Source organism: Hemitrygon akajei, chromosome 22 (assembly GCF_048418815.1).
Source record: "Hemitrygon akajei chromosome 22, sHemAka1.3, whole genome shotgun sequence".
In the NCBI taxonomy this organism is placed as follows: domain Eukaryota; kingdom Metazoa; phylum Chordata; class Chondrichthyes; order Myliobatiformes; family Dasyatidae; genus Hemitrygon; species Hemitrygon akajei.
The window spans coordinates 35,475,718-35,502,836 of NC_133145.1; the positions used below are offsets into that span (position 1 = coordinate 35,475,718).

General features: G+C 38.4%; 1 protein-coding gene across 2 annotated transcripts; it reads left to right on the forward strand.

The window, feature by feature from the left end:
• The first annotated feature begins 404 nt into the window (after positions 1–404).
• On the forward strand, positions 405–9,144 carry LOC140714624 (tyrosine-protein kinase-like otk). Of its 2 annotated transcripts, none has more exons than XM_073025979.1 (8): positions 405–1,076; positions 1,468–1,553; positions 1,638–1,964; positions 2,940–3,224; positions 4,129–4,413; positions 5,843–5,983; positions 7,472–7,506; positions 7,587–9,144. In XM_073025979.1, exons 2-8 carry the CDS (start codon positions 1,472–1,474, stop codon positions 7,611–7,613), a joined length of 1,182 nt encoding a protein of 393 aa, XP_072882080.1. In that variant the 5' UTR covers positions 405–1,076; positions 1,468–1,471; the 3' UTR covers positions 7,614–9,144. The 2 variants fall into 2 exon arrangements, with proteins under 2 accessions (XP_072882080.1, XP_072882081.1); XM_073025980.1 differs by having other exon boundaries at positions 7,608–9,144.
• The last annotated feature ends 17,975 nt before the right edge of the window (positions 9,145–27,119 follow it).

The window sequence follows — 27,119 nt, forward strand, 5'->3', positions numbered from 1 at the left end:
ACAATGCCTATAGATGCTATAGATGCTGCCTGGCCTGCTGTGTTCCACCAGCATTTTGTGTGTGTAGCCCTTCTACCTTACAACCTTTCCACCCTTCATTCTGTTTCTCTTTCCTCAAAGCCTCTTTATATGCCAGATCTGGCTTTACTCCATGCACTATACTTGCAGATCTCGCATGACCTTTATCCTCCTCCACCTCACTATCTGCTCTAACACTCTGGCTCCCCTCCCCCTGCAAATCTAGTTTAACCCCCCCGCCCCCCCCCCCCCCCCCCCCCGTAGCAGCACGAGCAAACCTTCCCGTAAGGCTGTTAGTCCCCCTTCAGTTCAGGTACAACCCATCCCGTCGGAACAGGTCCCACCTTCCCTGGAACAAGGCCCAATTGTCCAGCAACATGAAGCCCTCCCTCCTGCACCAACTCCTTAGCCACGTATTCAGCTGCACAATCTTCCTATTTCTGGCCTCACAAACAGGTTTCCTTGCCAGTACAGATAATCGCTGCAATCCAAACCAACGCTCAGAATGTGGAAATGATTATTTTGTGCTCGTTATGAATGTAAATATTTGCGATGTCAGTCCACAATATTAATTGACGTTGACGAAGAAAACTAAAATAAAAACTGGAAGATGGACTTAGACAATGTCCCTGGAACAAATGCCGGAGCGGTGGAATAAAGAGAAAGTCCAGCTGGGGACAGTATACTTCTTACAAGAAAGGGTCGGGTTTGCTGAAATCACAATCCCGGGTATTTCCCGCATTAGTTTCGGTTTTCGCAGCACGCCATTGACCTTCATTTCATAAGACACTTCTTTTCCGAGTGAGCTGCTGGTGAAGAGGCTGCGGGTTACCTGCAAGTTTAACAGCCGTACAACTTTAAAAAGTTGCATGTCAGGCATAAATCTTCGGTACAGTAGTTATTTATAGACTTGAAACTCGGTATCGCCACCACCGTCCTCGCCATTCAGATTGAAACAGAAAGCAAGAAAGTTGGGAGTCCAGGAAACAGAAGTCCCCAGTCCGCCGAATCGAATACGAATTTCGCAGGCTCTCGGGGGGACAGCGTGAGGCGCGTTGGTAAGTTTGGCTCCGCGGTTCCTCCACAGGTGATTGCAGACTCTTGCAGCTTTCTCAAGTGGATCGAAATGGCAAATCCGTCGCCCTCTGTAGATTCCAACACTTGGTTGGTGCTTTAGCTCTACTGGTTTTCTGTGTTTGCATTAACACTTTGATTCAGGCAGCGAATGTCCGCAGTCGCGGAGAGTCTGCTGAACGTAGGGCAAACTAGAAAACCAGTGGGTTACTTATACGAGGTTTTCTGGTTGATCAAACATATATAGGAATCGAATGTAGTTGATGCAATTTACCTTTTTGTAACCTACTTGGAATTTACATTATCTGAAATTCCTGGCAAACATCCGATTTCTGATCTTTAAACATTTATTGTATATTGTGTTTAAATCGGCAGGCAGATGAAGGGAATTCTGGAAATGGATTTAAACCTACAGATATATTTTTACTTGGTGCTGTGTGCAAACGTTTACTCTGCACAGGGTAAGTAGTAAATCGTTTTTCAGTCACTAGCTCATTCAACACTGACGATAGTAATGGAAGATGATGGGATGTATTGTTTTGCAGAGTTCGTGACTTTGAAGTGCGAGGAGACGGTGACGGGAATATTGAACGAGGACACGATATTACCATGCAACCTGACAACAGTAAAGCCAAGTAATCTCATAGACATTGAATTGAGAAAAGATGATGGAGATGATACTCTAGTTTTTAAGTTTAATGGAAGTCATAATCCCAGGAAAGCTCAGGATCGAATTAAATTACTTTCTCCGGATCCACAAAATGTATCGCTGGTACTTCAAAAAACAGAACTTTCAGATAGTGGGAAATATAATTATTATTTGGAAACAAGTCAGGGATATAAGGACGTTAACATCGTTTTAGTCGTTAAAGGTGAGTAACAGTATACTTTCCTTGTTTTTTTTTTCATTTCAAAAACTGGTTCATTCTAACTGACGTAAAATGCAGTTTTACTTCCCCAAAACACCTTTGTTTTGCTTTTATTATTACAAAAATAGACTTCATTTATGAAAAAAAGATAGAAGGTTACAGTAGGTAAATAAATACTGTATGAGAATTTTATCTGTAAAAACAAAGAATACCTTTGCATTCATATAACAGGTTTTAAATCTCCAGAATGTCCCAAATCATATCACTTTCACTGAAGCCAATTTCCCCCCTCCCCCCCCACTTATATTAGTAAACTCACCAGGTAACTGGTAGGGTGAAAGTATCCATTCATGGTGGATGACTGTACCACTGAGTAGATTAGATAGATAGATAGATAGATACTTTATTCATCCCCATGGGGAAATTCAACCTACTTTTGGTGTTGTTGCATCAACATATGCTGGCAAGGATCCCTTGGCATTAATGCTGAGAATTATCCGATATCTCTCCATCGTAGTGGCATACCCCACAGGCAGTGGTTGCCCCTGTGTTGCACCAAGAGTGTCCTCAAGGAATCTGTACCCAGGGCTTTGCAGCTTAAAGCTGGTGTAAGCATAGCAGAATCCATTCAAAGGAATGGAAAATGTCTCCTGGGATGGTTATATTTTCCTTAATTAGTTGTTTAGCATAGGTATGAAGTTCAGCTTTTCAATACAATAATATTTATACCTTGATGAATGTTCATGAAAGTGAAAGCCTCTGAGGCAGAGCTCAGGGTTTCACTGGTTGCTGCATCTATTCTGTGAGACCTGCTGACTACCTGTGCTGTGACAGCAATTGGGTTGTGTTCAGCCATTACTAAGTGTTAAGAGCTTTGATTTTCAGGGGCCATGCTGGAATACAATGGCAGGGATGGCAGATTTTGGAATAATGAAAGATTGGCTAATATTATCAAATGACACAATGCTCTCTTTTTAGCTCCCTACAGTTTGCCAAAACTGGCCTTAGTTAATTTAACAGAAACGACCAAGGTGGTCAGTTGTGAAACAACTGGATATCCTTCCGCTCAGATTCATTGGACCGTCAATGGGAAAAACCTCACACTCAGCTCAGAAACCAAAAAAGAAGAAACTGCTCAAGGACTGATCTCTATTACCAGCACACTTCCAATTATAACATCAGAAACTGACCAGGAGCATAACTGCACTTGTGCTGTGTGGAATGAGGCAGAGCATAAATATGAAGCCAGGAACAGTATCTCAAGTATGTTCATAATCTTCTTTTTCATGATTAGGAAAGTGATTGTTTAACTAATTGCTACAATATTTCTGGTTCTCAATGCTGCCAACTTGGTATATTTGGATTTCCAGAAGAACTTTGAGTGGGTGTAACAAAACAAATTATACCATATGTCACAAGATGCAATATACTGGCCTAGTCTGAATATTGGGATATGGACAAAAAAATTAGAAATATGCTGGTGTTTTTCAGTCTGGGAGGCATGACAAATGGGGAGCTGCAGTGATCAGTCTTAGCTAGACAAAGCTGGAAGAACTTAATAGTTCAAGTAGAATCTGTAAGAAAAATAGCCAGTTGATATCTCAGGTTTAGCCCCTCCATCTGGACTGAAAGAGGAGAGATATAAACCATTACAGGGTGAAGAGAAGGGCTGGAACAAGTGTAGCAGGTGATAGGTGAATTCAGGTAAGGCTGACTTAGAGGCAGATGTGGAATCAAAGGGGGAAGGTACAGAGAGCAGATGGGAGTGGTGGGGGAGGGAAACAATTGAATACATGAACATAAAATAGAAACATGATGATGTCATCTGGCCTGTCAAGCATGGGATGGTTATATTTTCCTTAATTAGTTGTTTAGCATAGGTATGAAGTTCAGCTTTTCAATACAATAATATTTATACCTTGATGAATGTTTACGAAAGTGAAAGCCTCTGAGGCAGAGCTCAGGGTCTCTCTGGTTGCTGCATCTATTCTGTGAGACCTGCTGACTACCTGTGCTGTGACAGCAATTGGGTTGTGTTCAGCCATTACTAAGTGTTAAGAGCTTTGATTTTCAGGGGCTGTACTGGAATACTATGGCAGGGATGGCAGATTTTGGAATAATGAAAGATTGGCTAATATTATCAAATAATACAATGCTGTCTTTTTAGCTCCCTACAGTTTGCCAAAACTGGCCTTAATTAATTTAACAGAAACGACCATGGTGGTCAGTTGTGAAACAACTGGATATCCTTCCGATCAGATTCATTGGACTGTCGATGGGAAAAACCTCACACTTAACTCAAAAACCAAAGGAAACGAAACTGCTCACGGACTGATCTCTTTCACCAGCACACTTCCAATTATAATGTCAGAAACTGACCAGGAGCATATCTACACTTGTTCTGTCTGGAATGAGGCAGAGCATAAATATGAAGCCAGGAACAGTATCACAAGTATGTTCATAATCTTCTTTTTCATGATTAGGAAAGTGATTGTTTAACTAATTGCTACAATATTTCTGGTTCTCAATGCTGCCAACTTGGTATATTTGGATTTCCAGAAGAACCTTGAGTGGGTGTAACAAAGCAAATTTTAGCATATGTCACAAGATGCAATATACTGGCCTAGTCTGAATATTGGGATATAGACAAAAAAATAGAAATATACTGGTGATTTTCAGCCTGGGAGGCATGACAAGTGGGGTACTGCAGTGATCAGTCTTAGCTAGAAAAAGTTGGAAGAACTTAATAGTTCAAGTAGCATCTGTAAGAAAAATGCCCGGTTGATATCTCAGGTTTAGCCCCTCCATCTGGACTGAAAGAGGAGAGATATAAACCATTACAGGGTGAAGAGAAGGGCTGGAACAAGTGTAGCAGGTGATAGGTGAATTCAGGTAAGGCTGACTTAGAGGCAGATGTGGAATCAAAGGGGGAAGGTACAGAGAGCAGATGGGAGTGGTGGGGCAGGGAAACAATTGAATATATAAACATAAAAAATAGAAACATGATGATATCACCTGGCCTGTCAAGCCTGCTCCACCATTAACTAGAGATAAGTTGAAAGCTGTTGGTGTTTAGAGCAATGTACACATCATTTGACACAAATCACTGAAATTTAATTTCCATATGATGCAATAAGTAGGAAGCCAGATTATTTATTAGGTTTTAATTGCATGATGATTTGACTTCAAGAATGGGGCCATCTTGCTCCAATTATTGAGGGCCCTCGTGAGTCAACATTTGGAATACTATTTGCCTATGGGTTTGCAGTAGAGAGACTGGAGCAATGGGTAACTAGGTTAATTCCTAGAATAGGGGTTTTGACCTAAGCTCCCTTAAATTAAAAAAAAAATCAGTGTTGATCTCATTGGAAGGTACAAAATTATCACGGTTCTTCATATGTTGTTGATATTCTCTGGTTGAAGTGTCTGGACACAGCGTCAGTTTCAAAATTCAGGGTTGTCCTTTCATGAACCAGATGAGAAGAAGGACTTCATCAGAAGCTAGTCAACCCATGGAAACTGCAGAAGTTGAGTCGCCAAATATTTCCATGATTGAGATCAATAGAAGTTTGGGTATTTAGAGATATGGGGAACGTGTATGAAAATACAGCTGAGATAAAAGCCACAATCTCATTGAATGATAGGGAAGTTGTTATATTTTGGTTGTTCCAATCATTCTTCTTTTTCTTACATTTGTTATGCTTTAGAGGCTATATTTAGCTCTCGAGGGTGTTTGTTCCAGGGTGGTTATGGAATCACAGTTTTGCTTGGAGATCAATATGACAGATTTTTAAAAATTGTGGTGTGGATAAGCAAATTACATCAGTTTTCTTATGAAGATTGATGGTGAAATTTATGGCTTTTTCCTGCTTTTTTTTAAGTTACAGATCAGCCAATTAATAAACAACACACTGAAGGACAAAAGAGAAAATCCCACACAGCAGTAGCTATCGTTGTTGGAGGTCTTGCAGCTGCAATATTCCTCCTGGGTCTTTTGAAATTCTGGAGAAAGAACCATCTAGGTACAATATTTCAGCAAACTTCTGAATTCTTGTAACTCAAAGTATTAATCATTGGTGTAAAATTATGCATAGATAATCAATGATTAATATAAAATATAATTTCATAATCTGTGAAAGACTGAAAACTTTAATGATTGCCAATTTTGATGATCTACAGCTGGCTGGTCAAAGTTGTTAGCAGGGCTGTGTATGTATTTGTGTATTTGCCTTCCAAACACAAGCAGATTTGAAGTCCTGTCTGCAGTGGATGTTTACAGGGATAGGTAGATAAAGTACCAATATAAACCATGATAAAGTATATAATCAATTAATCCAAATCCTGGCCTCAGAATGTGCAGACCTTTTCACCATATTCACACTTTCATCTAAAGACTCACCAGGTGAGTCACCCTGGAAAGCTCTGATTCACCTTCTGCAGGGTCTGATTCTGCTATCAAACTACCATCATGTACAGTGCACCAAGTATTGATGTAGTATTGGGTAAAGCAAATGGTGCTGGAGAGAGCATTCTATAAAAAAGAAAAGAAGCTTTTAAAAACATAATTTATGTGTGAAATTATGGAGCCTTTGGTCCTACACTACCAGGCTCAGGAACAGTTATTACCCTTGAACCATCAAACTCCGAAACGGTGTGGATATCTTCACACACCTCAATACTGAACTATAGGATAGTTGAGGTAATAACGTAGGAATGTTGTCAGATAAAAAAATGCCAGACCAATTAAGAGTAGTGTGTTTTCGTTGTTAAAGGACATGAATAAGCAAGTTGTTTGTTTTCCACAATATTCTAAAGGAGATTGAATCTTAAGCAAACGCACAGAATGCTGGAAGAACTCAGTAAGTTAGGCAGCATATGTGGAAAAGAGTAAACAGTTGACATTTCGGACTGAGACCATTCTTTAGGGCTGCGAAGGAAGGAGGGAAGACACCAGAAAATAAATGTGGGGGGGGGAGGTGAAACAGGCTAGCTGGAAAGTGATAGGTGAAGCCAGGTGGGTGGGAAAGGTCGGGGGCTGCAGAAGAAAGAATCTGAAAAGTGAAAATGGACCATTGGAGAAAGTGAAGGAGGAGTGGAACCAGAATAGACAGGTGGAAAGAAGTGAAAGATCAGAATGGGGAATAGAGAGCGATAAATCTTGTGAGGCTAGGATTTGAATTAATTTCACCTGGATTATTTATTACTTGAGACAATTAAACTGATCAATTGTTAACATAATTTCCGATTGAAAGGGAGTGACATATTATTTGTAGCCTGGTCCCAGTCTCAAAATTGTATCAATTTTGCATCCCATTACTGTTGGAAATACCTGAATATTACAGAAAGAGTAAGAATTCATTATTACTGTCATTGTTACTACTCTTAGTATGCATGATTAGGAGTATAAGAACAATAAAGAAAATAATTTGGATTATTTTTACATCATGAAATAGTAATTTACTTCAAATTAGTGTAACATAAATAACAATAATTTATTTTCTTTTTTTTAGTTCGACAGTCCAATGAAGAAGCAGGAAATCAAATGGTAGGTTTGATTTTAAACATTGACTTATTTTCAGCCACACTCATCATGATTTTCAAAATTTATTTGTTCTTCTTTAACAGCTTAAAACATTTGTTACTCAGGTTTGAAGACTGCCCCACTAACTTCGAACTTACATTGAGGAACCATCATTTTGTGATATGATGTCTGATCTGTCTGATGTTCTGTTGTGCAACTGTGAAACTTCAACATCCTTCACAAAGAACTATGACATTCCTCTGTAATAACTTGAAAGCAAAAATTGTACTTTTAAAAATCTCAGTTCTTGGGTAAAATAAGAACGCAGTTTTAACTCTGGCACTTTGTTGGACTCTTCACCATTGCTTTTATCTGAAGTTAATGGCTTCACACATTGATTATTAGTGCTTTGATAAATCTCATCAGTGAGATCAGTCTTGAGTATCAAGGAGTGACACTGTTTTACACCTGAAATACTAAGCAAGTCTGTGTACAAAATCACTATAAGGCAATGAAAAGAGAATAAGCTCTTAAGCATAGTTGCACTTTGAAAGTTTGTTTCCTGTTGAATGAATCCATTAAGCCATTTTTCCACTGAGCTGTACTTCTCAGGAACTAAAACAGTGAAATGTGATATGTAGTCAGCTTCAGTCGAAAATAGAAGCAGGAGTATTATGTAAGTAGAATACTACACATATTTGCCATTTGTAATGTATGTAAGGAGAAGGAAAACTGATTTTAAACCTCCACTGTCTGGTGGCCATACGTACTCATGGGAAAGTCTTCACGAGTAAACCCCGAGGAAGAAATCCGGAGCCCGGGTCCCTAAGGCAGTTTGATGATGTTTGCAGCTTCACTCTGGCAACTCTGCGACGGCACTGGTGCCAAGCTGTATCGACACTTGCCCTTCCCTTGGGCTACATCAGTGACAGGGAGAGGATGAACCCGCTGCATGGGCAATAGCCGATTCTTCAAATCTTCCCGCCCAGGCTTGCACCCTGGAGAGGACACAGTCCACCAGAGGCGCAAACCCATGATCCCCCGGGATTGACGGCTGTCTATTATTATAACATATCAACTGTGTATGTTATAATTTTTTGTGCTTTGTTTGTTGAATCAAATGCAGTGAACACGTGCAATATTATAGATTATAATTTGATCAGTCATCTTTTCTATGTGTTTAAGGATTAGAATATCTAAATTTACTTTGAAAATTTCTGCTTATTTTATAAGTATTTCTACTTTAATTTGTTTTATGTACATAGCCCAGTGACATTGCTGATTTGATATTTTAACACGTATTTTCTATGAATTATTTTGTAAAATTTACATCTTTTCCTCCTAAAAGTACTTAGATACATTAATCATTTCTAATGTCTTACTATCCTACACTATTGCTTATGTGAGCCATGCCAATGAATGTGAGCTGGCTGTAACAATGTAAGGTTTTAAAATGAAGCCCTAACATTTGGTGACAGCAACCTTAAAATACATCAGTTCCTCTAGCGGATCCTCATAAAAATACTATTCAGTTCAAGTGAGTAATTCAAACAAAATGAAAATTAAGTGTCATTTGCTTTATTTTAATTGCCAGAAGAGTGAAAAGCTGTGGGATTTTTAAGAAATTGTTTTGTGAAGTGATTAGCAATGTTACTGACCTAATTTGGGAAATAAATTCTATAACTTCTTCTTCCCCGTTGTGTGATTCCTTTGCCAGCAGATTGAACCACATGATCTTCTATGAGTCCCAGCCCAAAGGCTTTCAGCCCATTCATCTGTGGACCTGTGCCTTAAATGTAAAGTGCTAGTTGTATAATCAATAGAATTCAGTTCTCAAACATCCAATGTGGGATTTGTATTCAGTGACTCCAGATTAATAATCTTGGCTTTTGCATTATTAGCCCGGTATCTTCACTGACTAACTGGACTCTGACAACTCACTCTCATTCCTCAATCACACTTTATTTAATTGTGCACAAGAAGAACAGTTCAGCTTCTGTGAATAAACTGTTCTGAAGTTTGAACAAGGAAATATCATTTTTATACACAAATTGACTCATTGGCAGATATTGATTCAATAGAAACTTACTGTACTTCTGAATTCTATCATTTGCATATTTAGGTACCAATCATAATACATATTTCAGGTATTAATAACCAATTAAATACATGTGCTAAAGGCCGATAATGCTTGAGATATTAGTGAAATAAGTGTGCAATATTCAGTGTGCCCTGGAATCCTCTGTTTGCATCTTCATCGAGCGTTGGTAACGTTGGTCCCCAGGCTTGAACAGAAAGTCTGTGCAAAGGAGAGTCAGGCTTTCAAGGGCCATTTTCAGTCTGGGTGACTGCAGTTTGTGTCAGTTTATTGTATGAATTCTTACCTTTCTGAACTTCCACATTCTGTTCCATCAGTGCACCATTTTAACCCTTGCCTTGCTGCAATTTCCACACTGAAACGTCCACAGTGGGATTTATATTCAGTGTCTCCAGATTAATAATCCAGACCCTTGGATTACTCCTTTAGTGATACAACCATATTATATTCCATTACCTTTGATTACCTTTCTGATGATATATTTCACAGCAGAAAAGTGACATCCTTTCCAGAAAAAACTTGCAACAAACCAGGTTGTCTGTAGAGTGCAATAGGAACATTATTTTTAGCGGTTTATGTTTTATATATACAGCATGATTTTACAATATTGATGGGGATTACTGTATAAAAACAGGCATTAATAGCTACTGCAGAGAGCAGGGCTTCAGCTATTCACACCTATAACAATGTCTTTGATGAGAAAATCATTCGTATTATTTCTCTGAAGTGACAGATGAAAATGCTGGAGAAACTCAAGCAGGTCATCAGGACTAATGAAGCGTCTTGGCTTGAAGCTGTTTGTTTCCTTCCACAGATGCTGCCTAACCTGATGAGTTCCTTCAGTATTTTGTGTGCGTTACTGAAGATTTCCAGATGGCTGTTGATTTTGCAATTCAGAAATACAGGATTTTGAACAATTTCCAGCATCTGCAGAAACTCTTTGTATCTGTAATAATTCTCTGTTTCTTGACAACCTGATGGTAGATGGGAGTGTGAGCACATCCTCCCCCAAATCTCTGTTTAGCCACTCTCAGAAACATCCTATTCTCCATTAATGCATTGTGATAACTATTCACTGGACAGATCAACAAAATGCTTATTCTGGCAAGAATATTGCTACCCTCAATTTCTAAATATAGAAGAAATCCCTGTAGAGCTCAAATCAACAACCATTGTCCATCTGCAGTCGTAAAATAAAGGAAAATAATACCACAAAGATATACAACTGATACCGAAACTGCCCATGTCAATAATGCCATATCAAGACAATCAGTAAAGAAATATAGAACAACTTTAAAGATAAAAGGAAGTAACGAGTGAATGAGAAGACACAAACTTTATTTGTTTTTGAGGCTCTTAAATACCTCTAATGTTTTAGCCTCCACCACCATCCCTGGTAAGTCATTCCAGGCACTCACAACCCTCTGTGTAAAAAACTTACCCTTGATGTCTCCCCTAAACTTCCCTCCCTTAATTTTGTACCTATGTCTTCTGGTGTTTGCTTTTGGTGCCCTGGGAAACGGGTACTGACTAACCACCCTATCTATGCCTCTCATAATCTTGTAAACCTCAAGTCCCAGCTCTGCTAACCTTGCTTCATATGACTTGTTCTTCAATCCAGGCAACATCCTAGAAAATCTCCTCTGCACCCTCTCCATAGCTTCCACATCCTTTCTATAATGAGGTGATCAAAATTGAACACAATACTCTAAGTGCGGTCTCACCAGAGATTTGTAGTGTTGCAACATGACCTCTCTACTCTTGAACTCAATTCCCCTGTTAACGAAGCCTAGCAACCCATAGGCCTTCTTAACTACCCTATCAACCTGTGCAGCGACCTTGAGGGATGTATGGATTTGAACCCCAAGGTCCCTTTGTTCATCCACACTCTTAAGTAATTGACCATTAATCCTGTACTCAGTCTTCTGGTTTGTCCCTTCCAAAATGCATCACCTCACACTTGTCCGGATTGAACTCCATCTGCCATTTTTCTGCCCAACTCTGCAGCCTGTCTATATCCTCTTGTAACCTTCGACCACCTACAGCTCCATCCACAACTCCTCCAATCTTTATGTCATCCGCAAACTTACTCCCCCATCCTTCTGCCTCTACATCCAGATCATTTATAAAAATCACAAATAGCAGGGGTCACAGGACAAATCCCTGCGGCACTCCACTAGTCACCGATCTCCAGGCAGAATACTTTCCTTCCACAACTACCCTCTGTTTTCTTCCTTTAAGCCAATTTTTCATCCAAACAGCCAAGGTTTCACTTATCCCATGCCTCATGACTTTCTGGATGAGTCTCTCATGAGGGACCATGTCAAATGCTTTGCTGAAGTCCATGTAGACCACATCGACTGCCCTACCCTTATTAATTTCTTTTGTTACATCTTCAAAAAACTCAATCAGGCTCGTGAGGCACGACCTTCCCTTCACAAACCTATGTTGACTATCCATGAGTAGAAACATAGAAAATAGGTGCAGGAGTAGGCCATTCGGCCCTTTGAGCCTGCACCACTATTCAATATGATCATGACTGATCATCCAACTCAGAACCCTGTACCTGCCTTCTCTCCATACCCCCTGATCCCTTTGGCCACAAGGGCCATATCTAACTCCCTCTTAAATATAGCCAATGAACTGGCCTCAACTATTTTCTGAGTAGACTGTACCTCTCCAAATGCTCGTAGATCCTATCCTTAAGAATCCTTTCCAGTAGTTTGCAGAGCACCAATGTAAGACTCACCGGTTTATATTTCCTAGGTTTCTCCCTATTACCTTCTTTAAACAAGGGAACTACATTTGCCATTCTCCCGTCCTCCGGCACTTCCCCTGCAGCCAAAGAGGATTCAAAGATCATAGCTAATGCTCCTGCGATCTCTTCTCTCAATTCCCACAACAACCTGGGGTGTATCATATCCGGCCCTGGGGATTTATCAATCTTAATGTTTTTAAGAAGATCCAGCACTTCTTCCTTAATCTCCACATTGTCCAGCAGACAGGCCCACTCTACTTTGACCTCATCCTGATCAATGTCCTTTTCACTTGTGAATACTAAAGCAAAGTATTCATTTATGACTCCCCAACCTCCTCCACCACCAGGCACATGTTGCTCTCTTTATCCTTTAGCGGTCCCACCTTCGTTCTCGTCATCCTCCTATTCTTCACATATGCATAGAATGCCTTGGGGTTCTCTTTAATTCTACAAACCACAGCCTTTTCATGCCCCCTTCAAGCTCTCCTAAGTCCTTTCTTTAGCTCCTTCCTGGCTACCCTATATTTCTCATACTTCCTGCTTCTTATATCTAACATATGCTTCCTTTTACCTCTTGACGAGTTGCCTCACATGTTTTGTCAGCCACGGTTTCCTTTTCCTACCATTTTTTCCTTGCCTCAGTGGGACAAACCTATCCTGAACCCAGCTCAAGTGGTCCTTAAACTTCTCCCACATTACTTCTGTGCTTTCCCCTTTGAACATTTGTTTCCAAATTAATCCCGCTAGTTCCTGCCTCATCCCTTTAAAGTTAGCCCTTCCCCAGTTAAGCACTTTACCATTTTGTCTGATTTTATCCCTTTCCATAGCTATGCTGAAGCTAAGGGTGTTGTGGTCACTCTCACCAAAATGCTCCCCCACCAAGAGGTCTGTCACCTGACCTGGTTCATTACCCAGAACTAGATCCAGTATAGCCTCTCCTCTCGTCGGCTGGTCCACATACTGTGTCATGAATCCTTCTTGAACATACCTGACAAATTCAGCCTCATCTATCCCCCTTGCACTCAGGAGGTGCCAGTCAATATGAGGGAAGTTGAAATCACCCATAACTACTATCCTGTATTTCCTGCACCAATCTAAAATCTGCCTGCTTATCTGCTCCTCGGTGTCCCGCGGGCTATTTGGGGCCTATAGACTACTCCAAGTACAGTGATTGATCCCTTCCTATTTCTGACTTCCACCCAGACTGACTCCGTGGACACTCCTTCTGCAGCGTCCTCCCTTTCTATAGCCGTGATACTATCCCTGACCAGCAATGTCACTCCCCCACCTTTTCTACTCCCTATCCTGTTCCTTTTAAAACACCTGAACCCCGGGACCTGCATCATCCAATCCTGCCCTTCGTCCAACCATGTTTCAGTAACTGCCACAACATCGTAATTCCATGTACTAATCCATGCTCTAAGTTCATCCTCCTTGTTCCTAATATTCCTAGCATTGAAATAGACACATTTCAACCCCTTTAACTGGCTACAGTTATGTTCTGTCCCCTGCCTGTCCTTCCTCATTAACTCCGAACTCTTAGCATCATGCCCTTGTTCTTCTTCCTTAATCCCTGCACATTCCGATCCCCACTGCCCACCAAACTAATTGAAACCCTCCCCACAGCTCTATCAAACCTGCCCACCAGGATGTTGGTCCCCCTGGGATTCAAGTGCAACCCGTCCTTTTTGTACAGGTCACACCCACCCCAAAAGAGGTCCCAATGATCCAGAAATCTGAATCACTGCCCCCTGCTCCAATCCCTCAGCCACGCATTTATTCTCCACCTCATTCTATTCCTATTCTCACTGTCATGGGGCACAGGCAGTAATCCCAAGATTATTACGTTTGAGGTCCTGCTTTTCAACTTCCTTCCTAACTCCCTGCAGTCTTCTTTCAGGATCTCTTCCCTTTTCCTACCTATGTCATTGGTACCAATAAGTACCACGACCTCTGGCTGTTCTCTCTCCCACCACAGGATATCTTGGATGTGATCAGAAACATCCCGGACCCTGGCACCTGGGAGGCAAACTACCATCTGAGTTTCTTTCCTGCGTCCACAGTATCGCCTGTCTGGAGAGTCCCCTGTAGAATGTGATGAGGATGGGGGGGGTGGGAGATGGACTTCCCTCAGACTTCACAGAAAATAGAGATGTTGCTGGGCTTTCTTTGCTATGGAACTGGTGTTGAGGGAGCAGGTGAGATTCTCCACCAGGTGAACACCAAGAAATTTGGTGCTCTTAACGATCTCTACCGAGGAGCCGTCAATGTTCAGCGGGGAGTGGTTGCTCCATGCCAACAAGCTGATGAAAATCGTGACATTAAAGTTGTTCTTGAAACATTTAGTATGTACCTTTAGGCTTGAGTACCTCCCCCTTGAGACGAGGCCATGTTTGGGTCATGGGGCTCTTTTTGGGCTAAAGGCTTCTGAAGATGCCCTCGATGCTGGGGAGGCTAGTACCCATGATGGAGCTGGCTGAGCTTGCAACCGCCTGTCGCTTTTTCTGATCCTGTGCAGTGGCCACTTCATACCAGACACTGAAGCAACATGTTAGAATGCTCTCCTCAGTATATCTGTAAAAAAAAATTATAAGTCCTTGGTGACATACCAAGTTCCCTCAAACTCCAAAAACTGGTACTTTTTTAACAATAGGAGTGAGCCTGTGGTATTCACAGGGAATTATCCAATACTTTCAACACATCAAACTGCTGAAATTCAGGAAACAAACCAAATTTTTAAGACAATAGATCTCAGTTCCATTCTGGATCCATTGTCTTAAAAAAATCTGTTACATTTCCTGAATTACAAAAAAGTTTCTGTGCTACCTCAAGGCAGCTCCCAAGGGTGCAATAAGTGTGACTTAGATGGATAAGGGTGGCAAGTGACATGGTAACCTGAAAGTCCTTTCAATTTCCCTTCCAAATCACATTCTATCTTGAATTGAAAATGCATCGCTGTGCCTTCCTCATTGCTGGATATAAAAACACAATTTCTCGCTCAGCAGCTTTATGACAACAGTTTTACTGCATGATCTTGGCAATTAGGAAACAATAGCTCAGCAGCAGCTCTTCATGAATAATCAGAAGCAAGAATAAACTCAGCCTTGCTTGGATCCTATGAATGCATTTACAAACGTTGCGCTTTTGAAGGAACAACAGCTGAGTGAACTTGTAAGTTGAAACATGAGTAAATATTGCCTTGAAATTTAAGGTTGACAAAGCAAGCAAGAACTTGCCTTATTTTCAGTCACTTTGTGGAAACTTTCAGAAATGGAAACATCTTCAAAACATGCTTGCTAGCTCTTAACAAAGCAATGATGGTTTGCATGCTTCATACAATGTTCTGGAACCCCTCATATAATTGAAGAATAACTGATTCTGCCAGCAGTAAGGGAAGTTCTGAGTGTGGTTTCACATAAGTCACCACATCAAATAATTAAAGCGATTCCACACATCATCTCTGTTCAAAGACAAATACATGAAATGGCTGAGAAAGTGGAAGACATATTAGGCAATATGCTTAGGGTATTAGAATTTGCTCTGCAGTTGGATGAGTAAACTTTGCCAGGCAATGAATCGTTGTTTCTTGGTTTTGTTTGTGTCAAAGAAGATGAAAGCTTGGTTCATGAGTTGTTATTTACAAGGGGGTAAGAAACAGAAAGGAAGGAGTCAATATTTCAGGTTGCTGAACACTTTTCAAAGAGCAGGACATTCCGCTCACCAAAATTCTTGCTTGTGCAACAGATGGGGAAGCATCACTGACAGGACAACACCATGGAATTATTACCTTCTTGAGGAATATTTACCTAACATATTTACCATTCACTTTGTAATTTATAGACAACATCTTGTAACAAAATATCTAACTGACTGGCCAGAGAAATCATTAAATATTGATATTTCAGCAGTAAATAAAATAATGTCCCATATTCTCAATTCTAGAAATTTAGAGAGCTTTGTACTGAGAATAATGAACAGTTTGAATGCTTGCTGTTGCAAACAGAAGTCAGATGGCTCTCAAAAGAAACCTGCCAGAGATGATTTTATGGGCTTTTTGAAATTGTGATAAACTCTTTGAACACTCGAATGCTTCATTTGGTGAAAAACATAAGAATATTAGGCATGACATTGCTTATTTGACAAAATTATTTGCAAAGTTTTATGAAATAAATCTCCAATTGCAATGAAATGATATGAATCTTATCAAAGTCAAATCAGTGGTCACCACATTTTTGTCCCTGTTATCTCTATTGAAGTACAACATTGGTCATTGCAACCTTTTCCAATTTCCAAGCCTCTCTCAGTTGGGCATGAGAACATTAAAAAGTTTTTGATAACAGGCCACTCGGCTCAATTATGCTTGCTAAATTCCTATTCACATAGTGTGTTGAAGTAACTACCGAGCTTAGATTTAGAAGTTTCTAAGGTACTGCACTCAATTACACAACTAGGTAGTTTGTTCCATGTATCCACTTGCTGTGTAAAGAAATGCTTCCTGATATTAGTCTGAAATCTCCCTTTAACCAGTCAACACTTATGACCTCGTGTCATAGATGATGGATTAATTTTGAATTAATAGCTGGCACCCACTTTACTTATACCCTTAATGATTCTGAACACCTATGCCATGTCTCCTTTCATTCTACATTTACTTAGGCTAAAAAGATTTAATTCTTTCAATCTTTCTTCAGAGCTCAAACCCTGCAGACCTAGAATGAATCTAGTCACCCTTCTCTGAACTCTCTTCAGTGACTTCACATTCCTCACACAAAATGGAGACCAAAATGAAACACAGAATTCAAGGTGTGACCTGTTATGAGTGATGAACAGACCTGATGGACAATGGGGTACAGAGTTAACCATTCCCCCTTGAGAACCAGGAACTATTACTGTTGCTATGCTGACCATGAGAAAGAGAGACGAAAAACAGGCAAGAACATCTGCGACAGATAAGAGAGAGAGGGAGATTGCTGATTAACTGTGTTGTGACTCCTTTTGAATTATTTACTGTTTCGCTGCAAGGTCAATAGTTTGCTTGTTAACATTCCTCAGTGGACTGTAGGAGTGGCATGATATGATGGACACAATCATTCAGAATTGATGGATAGCTGAGACCCTGTTAGTAGGGATAAAAAGACAGGTCTGGAGAGACACCCTTCAGACACGCCAGTGGACACTGATTGAGGATTGGAACCCACAAGGAAGGTGGGGGCTTCGGAGACCAAACCAGGAGATCAGTCAGTAAAGCTCACAGTGTTAAAGCAGGGCCGGTGGGGACTTGTGTGTGTGTCCACTCATGCCAGAGTGACGAGTCCACCACAGAAGAACGGTCTAGCAGAAGGATGGAGGGGCCATAGCTGAATGACCACCACAACAACGGTGCAACGGAATCAAAAGGCAACAGGAAGGTTTGCTGACTTCAACTGCTTAATCAATATCTCTCTCTCTCACGATTACAACTCAACAAGCATAACTACCTCAGCACTTATGAACTGAACTTTATACTTTTTTATGACAGTTCATTTACCCCAGACAGTGATAGAGCTTGTTTATTATTGCTTATTATTGTTATTATTCCTACACTTTTATGTTTATTACTGCTACCTTGTGTTGTATATTTGCATTACTGATATGGTTTTGCTTATTTTTATTAATAAACACCTTTAAATATAGTACCACCAGACTCCAGACACCAGACTTCTTTCTCTGCTAGTCAGACACCCAGTTACGGGGTACGTAACAGACCTCACAAGAGCATTAAACAGCTTGAGGAGAATGTATCTTGACTTGAACTCCACTAAGCATATTATATAGACCAATGCTCTATTAACCTTCCTAATCTCTCCTGTGCATTGTCTAGCTGTTGATAGTGATGAGTCTACCAATATACCCAAATCCTTCTCATACCGTGCACTTTCCAGCTCAAGATCCCCCCATTGTATACTTGTATCTGATATTTCTACCTCCCTTATGTAATATTGTACATTTACTTACATTAAATTTTATCTGCCATTCATCTGCCCACATCTAGATTGTGTTTAGCTCTAACTTGTTGATTCTGTTGCCTGAATGTTAACAGCCCACCTACCTAATTTTGTATCATCGGTAAATTTTATCAGTTTATTTGTTATGTGCTTATCCAAATCATTAATGCAAATTAAAAACAGCTGCAGTCCCAAAGCTGATCCCTGCGGAACCCTATTTTAACATATTTTAGGTGTGAAAATGATCCTCTCACCTTAACTTGATGTTTTCTGTTTCTGAGCCAATTCTCATCCACTCACACACCTTACTCAGAATCCCTACCTTCTTTAACTTGTTTATTAACCTCTCATGTCAAAGGCTTCTGAAAGTCCATGCAAGTGATTTCAACCACTCTGTTGTGTGACGGGGTTCAGAAATGACCCTAGTTTTTGATGGGGTCCAGAATTGACCCTGTGAACTGTGCTGCTATTAACAGAGAGAGGGAGGCATCCAACGCAGTGAGAGAGAGAGAGGGAGAGAGAGAGAGACAGAAATTTCTTGAACGATTGATGTTATGGTTTCTCAACAAGTTGTTTACCTTTCCACAAGGACACTTGCCTGCTTGCAAAGCTCTTGCAGAGAGAGGAGGGGGGAGCAGGTTGATGGACAGCTGGTGTCCAACATGTGGAGATAAAAATCCAGGTCCTCTGTTACACACAAACACACATGGTTTTGGACACTGGACGAGCTTTAATGTACCCACAGGAAGGTGGGGTTATTGGAGGATTGATTCGGGGAAATCGATCAGTGGCTCTTGCAGTGTGAAAAGGTGCAACCTGTCGGGAATTATTTGTGTGTCCACCCTCGCCTGGGTGATAATTCCATCACTGAAGAACGGTCGTACGTGTTACTTTCACAGTCGGTGACTTCAACAGGATTTCGGAGGACAACGGGGATTTCAGAAGACAACGGGAAGATCGACGGCATCAGCTCACCTCTCACCTCCCTCTCCAACGTTACTCAACTAACTACCTCGAACTGAACTGAACTCTCTTCATCATCGTAAGACTATATCCATTCACCCCTAGGTTTGAGATAGCCTAGTTTTGTTCCTATTTTCACACTTATGTATATATATATATATACCATTGCTAACCTGTTTGATATATCTGCATTTATATTACCGTATTGCATAGTTACTAATAAACACTATTAGTTATTAGCAATACCAGAATCCAATGTGTTTTCCAGTTCTGCTGGTTCTTTAACCCATCACGGGGTACATGACAGTTGTTATCATAAACTTTAGTTGCCTCTTCATAGAACTCCAGCGTATTAGTAAAACATGGTTTCCCCTTTCTGAACCCATGCTGGCATTCTGGGTAACACATCTGTTCTATTCAGCTTCTTTTCCATCTCATTTCTTACTATTGTTTCTATTATCTTGCCTGCAATAAATGTCAAGCTTACTGGACTATAGTTACCAGTGTCAGTGTGGTCACTCTTTTTATATACTGGAACATTAGGCCATTCCAGCCCTTGGGGATTTCACCAGTCCTTAATGACTTTAGTAAAATACATGTTTACACATTTCATCACAGACCTCTTTAAATCCCCTTGGATATATGTTGTCTGGCCCAGGAGATTTATTAACTTTGAGTCTTTTCAGCTGAAGCAGGGCCTCACTTTCTTTTTTTTTCAATCTTTTTATTATTGTTATTAATATCAACAAAATAAAATTAATACATAGATAATGGGATTACAAACATACACATTTCGACTGAACATGAAAGAACACATAAGCAATGATTACAGTATAAATGAGTATTCCCAAATTATGGACGATACGATATACAAATAAACAAGGCACACCTAGGTATATCATAGTATATATTTAAAAAAACAGAAAAAAGAAAAAGAAAAAAAAATGATGCAAAAGAAAACTAATCTAATAATCTAATAACTAATAAAGAAAAAAACGAAAAATGAAAAAAGAAAAAGGAAAAATGGAAAAAAAGGGCTGTTTATAATATCTCACAAAAATACAAAATCATCAGTGTCATCAACTCCGATCCTCTCAACATATATAAAATTGAAACTGGAAAAACAAATAGACTTGGAACAGAATCATATTACATCATATGAAAATATTGAATAAATGGTCTCCATATCTTTTCAAATTTAATAGAAGTATTAAATACAACACTTCTAATTTTTTCTAAATTTAGACATAACATAGTTTGAGAAAGCCAATGAAATACGGTAGGAGGATTAATTTCTTTCCAATTCAACAAAATAGATCTTCTAGCCATTAATGTAAGAAATGCAATCATTCGACAAGCGGAAGAGGATAAATGGAGTGAGTCCATCATTGGTAAGCCAAAAATTGCAGTAATAGGATGTGGTTGTAAATCAATGTTCAATACCGCAGAAATAATATCAAAAATATCTTTCCAATATTTTTTCAAAAGCGGACACGACCAGAACATATGAGTTAAAGACGCTATCATAGAATGACATCTGTCACAAATAGGATTTATATAGGAATAAAAATGAGCCAATTTATCCTTGGACATATGAGCTCTGTGCACAACTTTAAACTGTATTAATGAATGTTTAGCACATATAGATGATGTATTAACTAATTGAAGAATTTTATCCCAATTCTCAATAGGGATAGTAAGGTTAAGTTCTCTTTCCCAATCATTTTTAGTCTTATAAAAGGGCTCTGAACGTATCTTCATAATTATATTGTAAAGTTTTGATATTAGCCCTTTCTGAAAAGGATTTAGTTCAAACAAATTCTCCAAAATGCCTGAAGACACAAAATTTGGAAAAGTAGGAAGTACAGTATTCAAGAAATTCCTAATCTGTAAATATCTAAAAAAAAATGAAATCTAGGCAAATTATATTTATCAGATAATTGCTCAAAAGACATAAAACAATTATCCAAAAATAAATCGGAAAATCGTAGTAATCCTTTAGTCTTCCAAGCTGAATAAGCTTGGTCTATAATAGAAGGATAAAAAAAACAATTGGATACAATAGGAATATTTAAAACAAACTGAGTCAACCCCAAAAAATTCCGAAATTGAAACCATATACGTAAAGTATGTTTAACTATCGGGCTGTCAATTTGTTTCGGCAATTTAGAAAGAGCAAAGGGAAGAGAAGTCCCTAAAATAGAACCCAATGCAAATCCTTGTACAGATTTAATTTCCAGGTTCACCCAATGAGGGCTAAAAGATATATCCCAATCCTTTAACCAACATATCAAATATCGGATATTAACTGCCCAATAATAAAATCTAAAATTAGGCAATGCCAATCCACCTTCCTTCCTTGCCTTCTGTAAATAAATTTTACCTAACCTAGGATTTTCATTCTGCCATATATATGAGGAAATTTTTGAATCAACATTAGCAAAAAAAGATTTCGGAATAAAAATAGGTACCGCTTGAACTATATATAAAAACTTGGGTAAAATAACCATCTTAATAGCATTAATCCGACTTATCAGAGATAAAGATAGTGGTGACCACTTAGTAAACAAACATTTAATCTGATCGATTAAGGGTAAAAAATTAACCTTAAATAAGTCTTTATAGTTTTTTGTGATTTTAATCCCTAAATAAATAAAAGAGTCATTAACTAATTTAAAAGGTAAATTTCCATAAATTGGAACCTGTCTATTTAAAGGAAACAATTCACTCTTATTAAGATTTAATTTATACCCGGAAAAATCACTAAATTGAGCCAACAATGATAAAACTGCAGGAATGGATTTCTCAGGATCAGAAATAAATAATAATAAATCATCTCCATATAATGATAACTTATGTATATCTGTCCCATTTTTTGGACTGAAAATCGACTGACTTTTATGAATCCTGCAATGGGGGCCCTCAACTCATAAGTAGGAGGGGTTATCCCCCACTGCTAGACATTTCCTCTAGCTCAACGCAGGGTCATCTACTAGAGACCTCAGCCTTGGAATCACACGTTCGTTGCCATTTTTGTTATTATTTGCGTTTCTCGGTTCTTATTTGTTCAGGGAGTAGATCGATTAAGTTTTATTCTAATTTCAATGATACATTGACAGATGAATACAGATGGCTAAAGACAAGGTAAAATTCATTTCTTTTAATGTCAATGGGTATTAAATTCAATCAAACGTAAGAGAATTTTATCCAAAATGAAAAAAGAACAAGCCCATGTAGTATATTTACAGGAAACTCATTTAAATGATAATGAGCATAAAAAAACTAAAGAGAATGGGCTTCACTAATCTGTTTTTCTCCTCAAATAAATCAAGACATAGGAGAAGAGTTGCTATTATTATCTTAAGTAAGCTAGATTTTGAAAAAGTATTCAAAATAGGAGATAAAGAGGGCAGATATATTCTGGTAAAGGGGAAAATAGATGGCAATTCAGTTACTCTATTGAATATATACACACACCCGGGAAGTGATATTGGTTTCTTTCAGAAAATTACTGATATTATGGTAACGTAAACAAAAGGTCTCCTGATATGTGGGGGAGACTTAAGTTTATGATTACAACCAAACTTAGACTCTTCCAATAGAAAAACCTATGAAACAAAATCTTTACATAAGAAAGTTAATACACTTTTTGAGGATGTTGTTTTAATTGATATATGGAGCGACCTTTTCCCTGACAGAAGGGATTACACTCATTATTCTGCTCCCCATTCTGTATATACAAGAATAGATTATTTCATAACATTTGGAAAAGACAAAGACAAAATAAACACCTGTGGAATTGGGACAATAGATGTAAGTGACCATGCACCTATATATTTATCTGTTGATTTTGACCTACAACCAAAGAATACTATTTGGAAACTAAATTCAAGTCTACTCAATGATCTGTACTTTAAGGAACAAATTAAAAAATAACTTGGTCTCTACTTAGAATTTAATGATAATGGAGAAGTTTCACTTCCCATTTAATGGGATACTCTGAAGGAGGTCTTAAGAGGGGAAATTATAGCGATATCTTCATAAAAGAAAAAAAAAAGGAGTAAAACATTAGAGGAATTACAAAATAGGCTGAAGGAACTAGAGAAAATCACAAATTGAATTTGGCACAGGATACATCAGCGGAAATTAAAAGAATTAGGAATGATATAAATAATTCGGCTACACAAGAAATCAGGAAAAACTTAGTGTTTCTGAAACAGAGACATTATGAAAGTGGATTGAAATCTATGAAAATAGTAGCGTGGAAATTGAAAAAAAAAAGCAGAAAATACAATTCATAGAATTAGGGACCCAAGAATGAAAATAATAAAAAATAAGCTAAGTGAAATTCAAGAAGCTTTTGAAGTGTTTTACAAAACTCTATATTCCAAAGTTCCAGGGGGAAGCATAACCCAAATTGACACCTTCTTGAATTCTCTAGAGTTACCCACTTTAAGCGAAGAACAAAATAGAACGATGACTGCTGACATAACTGAAGTTGAATTAAAAGCTGCAATTAGTAGGCTTAAATTAAGCAAGTCACCAGGATCAGATGGGTATACGGCAGAGTGGTACAAAGAATTTATCCATGATTTAATTCCTGTTTTACTCCCCACACTGAACTGGGCTCTAAAAAAGGTACAAATGTCACCCAGTTGGAAGGAAGCGATAATCTCAGCTATACCCAAAGAAGGCAAGGATAAAATGGAATGCGGGTCATTTAGACCAATATCCGTTCTTAGTGTAGATTATAGGTTATTTACCTCCATTATGGCCAAACGATTAGAGGAGTTTCTACCCATACTGATATATAATGATCAGACAGGTTTTATATGACAACGCCAGACTCAAGACAATATATGAAGGACACTTCACATTATGGATCATATACAAAAAAAAATCAAAGCAATAGTGATAAGCGTGGATGCTGAAAAAGCTCTTGATTCGGTTAATTGGAATTTTCTTTACAGAGTTTTACATAGATTTGGTTTCCAGGACACAATTATTAAAACTATACAGACACTATATGACAATCCTACTGCTGGGATTAAAATCAATGGATATTTATCAAATAGTCAGGGTTGTGCATGGTCACCACTACTCTTCGTGTTATATCTGGGACCATTAGCTCAATACATCAGACAAAATGAAGATATCAGGGGAATTACTATTAAAGGGACAGCATAAATTGGCTTGTTATGCGGATGACATTTTGATCTATCTAGGGCAACCAACATACTCTTTACCTAAATTGATGCAATCCGTTGAACAATATGGTCAATTATCAGGATACAAAATCAACACAGATAAAACCCAATTACTTTCATATTACTATAGCTCACCAAGAGAAATTGAAAGTCGATACCCCTGGGCATGGCACACAGAGTCTTTCAAATACTTGGGCAACATTATGCCAAAAGATTTGGCAAAATTATCAGAATGTAATTATCAGCCTTTATATAGAAAAATTAAGGAAGATGTAGCAAGATGGAACCTGATTCCTTTTTTCAGTCTCAGTTCAAGGATTGAGTCTATTAAAATGAATATACTGCCCAGACTATTATATCTCTTTCAGACCCTACCAATAGAGATTAATCAAAATCAATTCAATGAATGGAACAAGATGCTATCAAGGTATATTTGGCAGGGTAAAAGGCCTAGAGTTCATCTCAAAACTTTGCAATTAGCAAAGGAAAAGGGGGGATGGGGCCTACCTTCTCTTAGAGATTATTATTTTGCAGCACAGTTGAGAGCTGTGATATGTTGGTGCAACCCATCATATGACGCTCAATGGAAAAACATTGAGGAGCGGGTACTTCCCATCCCCATAATAGCAATTTTGGCTGATAACAACCTGCAAAGGTGCATAAATACTATTGATAACCCATGGGTGAAATTGACTCTTAAAAATTGGAAAACTACTATAAAAGAATATAATCTAGAGGGAGATATTGCAATTCTTAAATGGTGTGCATATGACTCGGATTTTACACCAAATAAATTGATTGCTAGATTTAAGGACTGGACAGCTAAAGGAATAACAGTTCTTTGCAACATAATGAAAGAAGGAACACTGTTCAGTTTTGAAATGCTTAAAGAGAAACACTTAATAGAAACACAAAATTTTTATCGGTATTTACAGATGCGACAATAGGTTAATAAGATGCTTAAAAATGTAACCAAGGCAAATACATGCTTAATAGAGTTCTTTAGAAAAGCATATAATTCAGATAATGGTAGTAGAATCATTTCAAGCATGTATAAGGGGTTGTCAAATCTTAAAACACATTCGACTTCATACATTAAAACAAAATGGGAGAAGGAAGGAGGGATAATTATATCTGAGGAAGAATGGACAACAATATGGTGATATCAATGGAAGTGTACCAGTCCACAGAAATGGAGGGAGTTTGGATGGAAAAACTTGATAACATATTTTATTACACCCTCTCAGAAATCCCATTATGATAGTAACCTCCCTGTTTGCTGGAGAAATTGTGGAAATCAAAATGAAAATCATTATCATAATTTTTGGGTCTGCCCTGTTATCAAAAACTATTGGAGGGGGAGACACAATGCCCTACAAGACATCTTTAAATGTGAAATACCATTAGAGAGTAAGACCATATATTTTGAATGGTTGAAAAGAAATAAATATTTCATGAATATACTGTTGGTGGCTGGTAAAAAGACTCTTACTAGGAAATGGTTATCACAGGAGAGCCCAACTTTAAATAAATGGATGGAAATTACAATGGACATTTACAAAATGGAGAAGATAACAGCATCTTTTAATCATACGCTGGAACAATTTGATTCATACTGGGAAAAATGGTTTAACTACATAATGCCTCATAGGCCTGATTTATTCTCACAAATCACTGAATCTGTGCTTGTTTCTTTTCTTTCCACTCTTTTCTATAAGTGTATACCTCAGATAAATACTTTGTGGAGATTTGTGATATATATGATTATATGATATATATGTACAATGTCTGAAATACATCTTATGGAAATGTTTGATGATGAACTTCAATAAAAAAATAAATTACAAAAAAAAACACAGAAGATCTCTGATTTATAAAAGATTTCCAAATTGCAAATTATTTATAAACAATGACAGGCCACTTAAAGTATTTGTTCTGTAAACTAACTCGACCGTCCCTTCCATTGATATTGCTGCAACAATCTCAGGCTGTCAGCTCAAAGCAGAAGGCCATTTAAGAGATTTTCTTTGGAAACTGCTCTATTGATATGTGTAGTACGATACTTTATCAAAAAATGCACCTTCCATTTCTATGTACAGTGGCGATAAAAATTATACACTACCCCCCCTACCAGACATTTTTATGTTTTATTGTTTTACAACATTGAATCACAGTGAATTTAATTTGGCTTATTTGATACTGATTAACAGAAAAAAAGACTCTGTTGTGTCAAAGGGGAAACAGATATCTACAAAGTCATCTGAATTCATTACAAATAAACACAAAATAATTGCTTGTGTAAGTATTCAACTTCCTTCAGGACAGTATTGAGTAAGTGCAATTTTGGCAGCAATTACAGCCTTGTTTCAGTCTGTGTGGATAGATCTCTAACACCTTTGCACATCTGCGAACTGAACCCATTCTTTTCTCAAAACTATTCAAGCTAGTGAACAGCCCTTTTCAAGTCCAGCCACAAATTTTCGATTGGATTGAGATCTGGATACTGACCCACATAGACACCCAAGGATATTTAATGCCTCTTTACATTTGTCAATTATCTTACTGATATGGTGTTTCCATGTCAGCATATTGTCCAGCCACATGCCAAGAAATCTTACCACTGACTT

Coding starts and splice junctions, on each gene's coding strand:
- LOC140714624 (XM_073025979.1), top strand. CDS start 1,472: ATGAAGGGAATTCTGGAAATGGATTTAAACCTACAGATATATTTTTAC. Junction 1,554..1,637: donor AAACGTTTACTCTGCACAGG/GTAAGTAGTAAA, acceptor ATTGTTTTGCAG/AGTTCGTGACTTTGAAGTGC. Junction 1,965..2,939: donor CATCGTTTTAGTCGTTAAAG/GTGAGTAACAGT, acceptor CTCTCTTTTTAG/CTCCCTACAGTTTGCCAAAA.